This window comes from Mya arenaria, chromosome 14, assembly GCF_026914265.1.
Source record: "Mya arenaria isolate MELC-2E11 chromosome 14, ASM2691426v1".
In the NCBI taxonomy this organism is placed as follows: Eukaryota; Metazoa; Mollusca; class Bivalvia; order Myida; family Myidae; genus Mya; species Mya arenaria.
Window position 1 is genome coordinate 35,460,522 of NC_069135.1, and position 9,234 is coordinate 35,469,755.

At 39.1% G+C, this 9,234-nt stretch overlaps 1 protein-coding gene across 1 annotated transcript; it reads right to left on the bottom strand.

Annotated features, from left to right (window-relative positions):
• Positions 1–934: 934 nt before the first annotated feature.
• LOC128216046 (uncharacterized) lies at positions 935–1,403 on the bottom strand. Its single transcript, XM_052922639.1, has 2 exons — positions 1,242–1,403; positions 935–1,078 (listed from the first exon to the last, which is right to left on the bottom strand). Exons 1-2 carry the CDS (start codon positions 1,401–1,403, stop codon positions 935–937), a joined length of 306 nt encoding a protein of 101 aa, XP_052778599.1.
• Positions 1,404–9,234: the final 7,831 nt, after the last annotated feature.

Below are 9,234 nucleotides of genomic sequence, written 5' to 3' on the forward strand. Positions count from 1 at the left end.
ATATCTTTTTTTTCACTGCTTTTATTTTCAATGCATTTTTGTTAACTTTACTGCTCTTTATAGATATTGGTTCGCGCATTGCTTTGATAAACGTAACATAAAATAACGTAAGGTTTCTCACGCCATGTTCCAATTAACGTCGATTAATTTGACCACTTGTAAACATTACGGGAACAGTAACATTGCTCAATTTCGGTGCAAGAAAAAACGTAGTTCCAATGAGGTCAAATCCAAACTTCACAGAGTTTATATGAGTTTTCCCCTTCATATCCGTGTTTTATGCGTGTTTTTGACTGTTTATATACGCAAAACATTACATAATCTTACATGATTGTTTTTTTTTGTAAATCAAACATTATTCCAGGCATGTTTCAGAGACTGATTTTGAAATCTGGTACTTTCGAGTATGATGTTCAACTCCACATGGACTAGTTGAATTGTTGTGGTCTTAAAATCACTAGTGATCTCTGAAAATAACATCTCTTTATGTGATCTCTCGGCGAACATATCTCAATCGTAGAAGTATGTATATGTAAAGAAGCTAAGTTTGGAACACAGATGTTGAGATTTCTAATCCATTTCTAAATATTGAAGAACATGCATGTATATCATTAAAATAGGCGCGTATGTGTCGAACCGCAAAAATTACTTATTTACAGAGAGTGCCAATATGATAACATTCTAAGCTCCGTTCGACCATACCGGACCAGGCGTTAGCTTGTTATGTAATACAATGAACATGATCATCCTGAGATAGCTAGCTTAGTCAGATGTTGTACGCTAGCGTTAAAGAATAGTTTTACATGTAGTTGCCACAGTGTTCTCGAAGCTTATTAAGGCTGAGCTAGCCCTTTAAATAGTTTAACTGAGATGTCACAAAGTTGTAACCATGCACAACATTATCAGATTGTCATTAGCCAGTCACCCTGATTTGTCACACGTTGGATTCCAATGTGAGCCTGGAAGGTACTGAGTCTACAGAAAGGCCTCCGTTGCTGTAGGCGACGCTGTTCATGGAACGCTGGAAGGAGACCATGCTGGACGCCTTGCTCGGAACTTTCGATATATTTGACGGGATCTGAATTGTATAAAGGACGAAAGAGACGTTAAGCATGAACGATTATTTTTACCTGTCGACGAATGCTCAAATAAAATGTCAGTGTTTTTCAGTTATATGTTAAATTAAATACTAATCCATAACAATAGATGCCATGTACAATTCTAATATACCAGAATCTTACCGATAAGTTGGATTTGCTGAAGTGCCGTTTGTTGCCGATATTTTTGTCTCTCTCGGAGTAAGGGTCCACGACGAATCCCTCCACATAGCCTTTCTCCTCGATAAGCAGTCGGTGTCTCACCAGGTAGTGGCCCCACTCCTGTGAGGGCGTAATCGCGTTCATCAGTTTCTATAGTAATTATATTTGAAATTAAAAATGATACATCGCCTATAAAGTTAATATTCAAAATTCTCCAATACAAACTGTAAGATGCAACCGTATAAACTGTATTGCTGTACCCATGAATACCATGTTTATTTATGGTTGCTCTAAAAAATATTTATATCAAATACAACAAATGGATCATGTGAATCCGACGTTTTTATAAGGTAATATTTGATGCTCAGATGTCGCACGTCGTTGTAACAATCGCAAAAAATCTGAGTTGTCACAGGCCATTTAAAGGGTCATACTTTCTCCAAAACTTCATACTTCCAAAAGAAACCGAATTATCATGGATATCTTACTACTGTACATTAAGATTGATTGGTATGCAACCAAAGCTTATATATAGTGAATTCAAATTTTATAAAGAGCAAAGCTACAAAAGTGTACGGAATTTGAAAGAAATCAGAACAGGTTTTTTTAGAGTCCCCCCTCCTACAAGGTTATACATACTATATTAATACATTGAAAGCTGTATTCCTTTCATTGAATACATTAAATCACACATACTCGAACACACAGCAAGCGCACGCATATCATCTAGTTCACGGATCGATCAAGCAAATTACCCACAACTATCTCAAATTACATTATCATCAAATGTTACATTTTGCCAAGTTTGTACCGGAGTCACTGGCAGCCTGTGAACATGTACCTATTATGGTGAGACCAGATCTTAAGGACGGTGGTGATGAGGATGGGAACAATGTCGAGACAGGCGAGGATCCAGCCGATCGCGTCCGACCACACAGGGTAGTGGTAATCACCGTACGTCGACTGAAAATTATCCACAAACGTAAACACGAAGATACAACGGGTTTTATTGTGATGAGTTCGTAAAAGAATTGGAATAGTAGGGGCGATTTTGTGATGTGTACTAAGATAAACTGGATTAGTACAGATTTGCTCTGATGCGTACTATGATGAATTGGATTAGTAGAGGCGATGCTGTGATGCGAACTAAGATAAACTGGACAAGAAGTGGCGGATGTGTAATGTGACTTAGATGATCTAGACTAGTAGAGGCGGTGGCGTGATGCGTACTAAGATGAACTAGATCAGTAAAGACGGAGGTGTGATGCGTAGTCAGATAAACAGGACTAGTAGAGGTGGAGGTGTGAAGCGTACTAAGATGAACTGGACTAGAAGAGGCGGAGGTGTGATGTGTACTAAGATGAACCGGACTAGAAGAGGCGATGATGTGATGCGTTTGAAGATAAACTGGAATAAATTAACGGCGGAGATATGATGAGTACGAAGATGAACTGGAATATAAGAGGCGGAGATGCGATGCGTACTAAGAGTAACTGGAATAGTGGAGGCGGAGGTGTGATGCGTACTAAGAGTAACTGAAATAGTGGAGGTGGTGATGTGATGAGTACTAAGAGTAACTGGAAAAGTAGAGGCGGAGGTGTGATGCGTACTTAGAGTAACTGAAATAGTTGAGGCGGAGGTGCGATGCGTACTAAGAGTAACTGGAATAGTGGAGGTGGAGGTGTGATGCGTACTAAGAGTAACTGGAATAGTGGAGGCGGAGGTGTGATGCGTACTAAGAGTAACTGGAATAGTGGAGGCTGAGTTGTGATGTGTACGAAGAGTAACTGGAATAGTGGAGGCGGAGGTGTGATGCGTACTCAGAGTAACTGAAATAGTGGAGGTGGAGGTGTGATGCGTACTAAGAGTTACTGGAATAGTGGAGGCTGAGGTGTGATGCGTACTAAGAGTAACTGGAATAGTTGAGGCGTAGGTTTGATGCTTACTTAGAGTAACTGGAATAGTGGAGGTGGAGGTGTAATGCGTACTAAGAGTAACTTGAATAGTGGAGGTGGAGGTGTGATGCGTACTCAGAGTAACTTGAAAAGTTGAGGTGGAGATGTGATGCGTACTAAGAGTAACTGGAATAGTGGAGGCGGAGTTGTGATGCGTACTAAGAGTAACTGGAATAGTGGAGGCGGGGTTTCGATGAGTACTAAGAGTAACTGGAATAGTTGAGGCGGAGGTCTGATGCGTACTAAGATGAACTGGAATAGTGGAGGCGGGGTTGTGATGCGTACTAAGAGCAACTGGAATAGTGGAGGCGGGGGTGTGATGCGTACTCAGAGTAACTGGAATAGTGGAGGCGGAAGTGTGATGCATACTAAGAGTAACTTGAAAAGTGGAGGCGGAGATGTGATGCTTACTAAGAGCAACTGGAATAGTGGAGGCGGAGTAGTGATGCGAACTAAGAGTAACTGGAATAGTGGAGGCGGAGTTTCGATGAGTACTAAGAGTAACTGGAATAGTTGAGGCGGAGGTGTGATGCGTACTAAGAGTAACTGGAATAGTGGAGGCGGGGTTGTGATGCATACTAAGAGTAACTGGAATAGTCGAGGCTGGGGTGTGATGCGTACTCAGAGTAACTGGAATAGTGGAGGCGGAGTTGTGATGCGTACTTACTACTAAGATGAACTGGAATAGTGGAGGCGGAGGTGTGATGCGTACTTAGAGTAACTGGAATAGTGGAGGCGGAGGTGTGATGCGTACTAAGAGTAACTGGAATAGTGGAGGCGGAGATGTGATGCGTACTAAGAGTAACTGGAATAATTTAGGCGGATGTGTGATGCGTACTAAGAGTTACTGGAATAATATAGGCGGAGATGTGATGTGTACTAAGATGAACCGTACTAGAAGAGGCGATGCTGTGATGCGTTTGAAGTTGAACTCGAATATATTAACGGCGGAGATGCGATGCGTACTTAGAGTAACTGGAATAGTGCAGGCGGAGGTGTGATGCGTACTAAGAGTAACTGAAATAGTGAAGGCGGTGATGTGATGAGTACTAAGAGTAACTGGAAAAGTAGAGGCGGAGGTGTGATGAGTACTAAGAGTAACTGGAATAGTGGAGGCGGAGGTGTGATGCGTACTAAGAGTAACTGGAAAAGTGGAGGTGGAGGTGTGATGCGTACTAAGAGTAACTGGAATAGCGGAGGCGGAGGTGTGATGTGTACTAAGAGTAACGGGGATAGTGTAGGCGGAGGTGTGATGTGTACTTACAGTAACTGGAATAGTGGAGGCGGAGGTGTGATGCGTACTAAGAGTATCTGGAATAGTGGAGGCGGAGTTGTGATGCGTACTTACTACTAAGATGAACTGGAATAGTGGAGGCGGAGGTGTAATGCCTACTGAGAGAAACTGGAATAGTGGAGGCGGAGATGTGATGCGTACTAAGAGTAACTGGAATAGTGGAGGCGGGGGGGGGGTGATGCGTAGTAAGAGTAACTGGAATAGTGGAGGCGGGGGTATGATGCGTAGTAAGAGTAACTGGAATAGTGGAGGCGGAGGTGTGATGCGTACTCAGCGTAACTGGAATAGTGGAGGCGGGGGTGAGATGCGTACTAAGATTAACTGGAATTATTTTGGTGGATGTGTGATGCGTACTAAGATTAACTGGAATAATTTTGGTGGAGATGTGATGCGTACTAAGAGTTACTGGAATAATATAGGCGGAGATGTGATGCGTACTAAGAGTTACTGGAATAATATATGCTGAGATGTGATGCGTACTTAGATGAACTGGACCAGTAGTGGCGTTGTTATATTTTTTTTAAGATGAACTAAAATAGTAGAGGCGTTTATGTGATTTGTATTAAGATGGACTGGACTAGTAAAGGCGTCGTTGTTATGTGTTCTAAGATGAATTGGAATAGTAGAGGATTTGTGGTGACGTGTACAAAGATGAATTGGACTAAGACTGATTTGGAAAACAGGGCTGTATATATGGTCCAGTATTTTTGATATTCTATTTAGTATCATATTATAAGCAATAGATGAGATCAGAACTATCAGAATTACTTATTGAACAAAATAATCAAGTAATAGAAAAAAATGGATTCACTTCTTTTATATATTTTTTGTCTTATAGTAGAATACAATATACACATGTAGCCTGTAGGTAGAAAACAGATAACTTTTGAGTGACATTCTGGATTTTTCATTTTTCTGGATTTTTCCATTTTATTATCTTGCTACTTAGTCAATATTGTCCATTTGTTAATGCCAACCCCGCAAGTGGTTGTCTTATTTTCTCTTTCAAACAGTTAGTGAAAATTGCTCACTCTTCAATCTGATTTATTTCAAGGATCCAAGGATTGTGCCAATCGAAGGGAGACATTCCCTATTTCAAGACTAACGCTAAGGAAGCCATCAATGTAGAACAGGCCTTCCCAAACCGTTGCGAAGAACGCACTGTCCCAGGAAACGGAGGTGGAAACCCCGACCAGATTCGACTTACAAACGACCAGAATAAGCAGAGCCCAAGGAGGGTGTGTCTGCTGATTTGCCAATGACTACTTGTTGTTGATTTTAAATAGTGATCATGCTTTCGTGAGGCACCACAACCAAAATTCTCTGAGCTATATCTCCATAAATTAAATCAAGGAATTACTTATTTTTCTGAAGAGATATATAGTTATTGTGAAAATGTGAAAAAACAAAATGTAGAATATTCCACGCTACTCGTGAAGTATCCTGTTGAGGTTGCCGTGAAAAACTTGTGACATTCGTAATTATTGACATTGCTGCTTTGAACAATCACAGAGTATACACATGTACTTAAATTTAAAATATTACTTTGTCATATCATGAAAAAATTCTAGTACCAAAATGATATATTTGCAATATACGCAATATCTATTTAAATCATTTAATCTGTTGAACTTAGATAAAGATTACATTAAAGTAGTATCCCTGTGCCAAAAAATGAATGAACATTGAAACGTAAACAAAGAATTACTATCCACTCAAAGCGCATCATTCAATCACGTGACACAATGATGAAGCCAAGTGAATTTACAGTCGAAGAGAGATAATCCTGTAATGAGATAATGCAGTAAGTTTATCAGATTTGTCTCCCTTGCGTTTGTAAAGAAGAAGCGGGAAATCTCAAGCTTGATTGATTGTCGTGCACAGTTGAAGTCAACAGAGATGTTTGTTTTACTTTGTTTTAGAAAACTTGATTGTTTTACTTGGAATCTGATGTTCTGATGGTTAGTATTGATTTGCATTTGTAGTCTTTTGTGTTTGTCTTAGGTTAGCAATGGATTGGAATGATCATTATTTCATTCAGCTGCATTTATTTAGTTTTGTCATGTATTTTCATGACATCAGCAGATTTTGTATTTAAAACGAGAATGGCAGTACCGTGATATTCTTTTAGCCTCTTTCCATATACTAATATATGCGGGTTTGGTTACAGATGATAACATGCATGGATAACAGAAGTCACCATGGGAGTACGAGGCAGTAGGAGTGTTTGATTCCATAAATCAGTAAGTTCCATGTCAACGTTTTGTTTTATGATGTACTGTGTTGTTGTTGTTGTTGTTGTTGTTGTTAACTTATACACATGTTATTATTCATTATCTTATGATTGTTTATATTTATATTTTCAGGACGCTCCGATATTGTATCTACATTCGATAATGTTGAATATAGAGATATTGAAGAACACTGTGTTTGTTGTTTGAACTATCAAACTGCTACATATGGTAACTTGGACATATAGACCCACCTTCGTTTAGGAATTGCAAATGTATTCTCATCTTAAAACCTGGAATGACCTAGAAAGCAACAATTGTTTCATTGATCTCAATGATCGCACAGTTTCCCTGCTAAAAACATCACGCGGTAGCCCACGTGGGAATAACAAACGCACGCATGACAGGCAAGTACTAAAGCGCTGACGTTTTGAAATTAAAGATTTTATGCTAATTTTGTTTTATATATATATATTTACACTTTTTATAGTGTACGTATAGACGGATGTTTGTGCATTTATTTTTGAAAATGGAATTTTATTGAAATGAATCGATTTCTATTTTTGCTGGGTTGGTGTAAATATGAGAAAATATCGAGGATTTAATAACTTTTTTAGGTTTTTCATCTACAATTGTTTGAAATAAATTATTTAATTTTTCATCATTTTAATTAAGAAACTATTTCTCTTTAATCTGTTGTATTTTCGAAGTTATTTTGTGAATAACAAATATGTGCAAACTCTTTCTAATGAGTAAAGTTTGATGAGTATATATATAACACCATATGATGGAGTTCTGCTTGGATTGGTTACATTCTCCATCCTTGTTTGCCTTCTTACACAGCGACATAATTTTTATTGTCATTAAAATATTATTTTTTCATTTACCATCATGCTTCAATAAACCTGGGGCGGCCAATGAGGTTGTTTTACACGGGGACTCTTAGATTCACTCTGCCACATATCAGCACCTTATTAATACACACATAATCGTGAAATCATAATGGAAAAAAACCCGTATAAAACCCTGTTCATGCAGCGCTATCAGCGCTTTGATTAACCCTTGTTGGTAAAACCTTAAGAATACAGCAGATTGATTATAGCTTGTGGGTTAACTAGGAACGCCAGCCCCGAATCTGAAAAAAAAATCAACAGAAAATTGATTTCTGCTTGTGGGTTATCTACGAACGTCTGCCTTTTCCCTTAAAATACCACCTACCAAGAGTTTCCGCAGTTTGTTTATTATTATTGTTGTAATTTCACTTGTGTATGTCCAATGTCCAATGTCGCTGGCACGACATTCATTTTTGAAAGCCCAATAGCCAAAATAGCAATAAATAATTCGGTTTCCAATGTTTCGTTTCTTTGTTTGTGTTCATTTTGTTTATAAATGTTAAATCAAACGCTGACCGTGCTGTACTTTCTGAGTGTATTTTATTGTCAGTGACACTGTAAACAAAGTTCCTTCACTCTTGATGGGAAATTAACCCAAGCACGTTGTGGGAAACACATGAGCTTGTGTTATAAAATTGATGAGCACAATTTCACAAACTGTTTTCGTCCTTTGGAATCAACACTTTAACAAAATATTTACCTTAGCTAGATTGGCAAATTAATGTGCAAAGATTCCTGGCAAAATAAGCAAAATACCCGCACACGAAGAGAAGAGGCCCGGTATGTTGAATTTAGATATCTGCATCTAGTCGTTTTTGAATATCAAGCTTTTATATTTTTTTAGCAAACTTAAATGAACAATTTATTAAAGCGATGGTCTCTGCGCATATCATGTCAGTAACACTATCATTTACTTGTCTAAAGCTGGAAAAAGACCTGTTCAAGAGCTAAAATGTTTAGCTCATGTACAACTCAGTTCTTAAATGCGGCACTTCCTGTTATGTATGGGCCTCAGTTTATGTGCTCAGGAAGAGAACTCGGAACTTTGTAACCGGCAGTCGCTCCGTATCTTGAAAGGAGAAAACATGGCTTACAGACTTGCAAAGCTGATCTTTGTGTTTGCGGGCGTCTGGCTGGCGGCCTCACTTCCGGTGGAGCCGCAGTCGTGGCTCTCCCTAGTGGAACAACTGCTCGAGAAAATGGTGCGCATGGAGCTTAATGTGGAGGCCATGCACAAGGAGATGCAGCAAGCGCATAACCAGGTCACTTCCGGTCTAAGTGACATGGATGCTATGAAGCAGACGGTCGGGGCTCTGCAGACGTATTTTACTGACAACATAAACAAATCAGGTATTTCACTTTTCCAAACTAAATTTATTTCGTTTTAAATTATTTTAATTTCAGAACAACTGTACGAATACAAAGTCCTGAAATGTAAATTTAATTTTCTATAAGAGATCTTCGCGTTCAAAGCACAAGGCACTGGCTAAAAGCCAGGTCCCCGAGTACAGCAATCTTACAGTAACATTATATTTCTGTTTCAGACACTGTTGTTGCGTTCAATGCTCACACGATTGTGGACAAGTCGCTGGCTACGGGCCA

What these genes read in the sequence shown, in the direction of transcription:
- LOC128216046 (XM_052922639.1), bottom strand. Translation starts at nt 1,403, where the DNA reads ATGAACGCGATTACGCCCTCACAGGAGTGGGGCCACTACCTGGTGAGA. An exon ending in TCAGCAAATCCAACTTATCG is followed by an intron (nt 1,079 to 1,241) that starts GTAAGATTCTGG and finishes TATACAATTCAG; the next exon opens with ATCCCGTCAAATATATCGAA.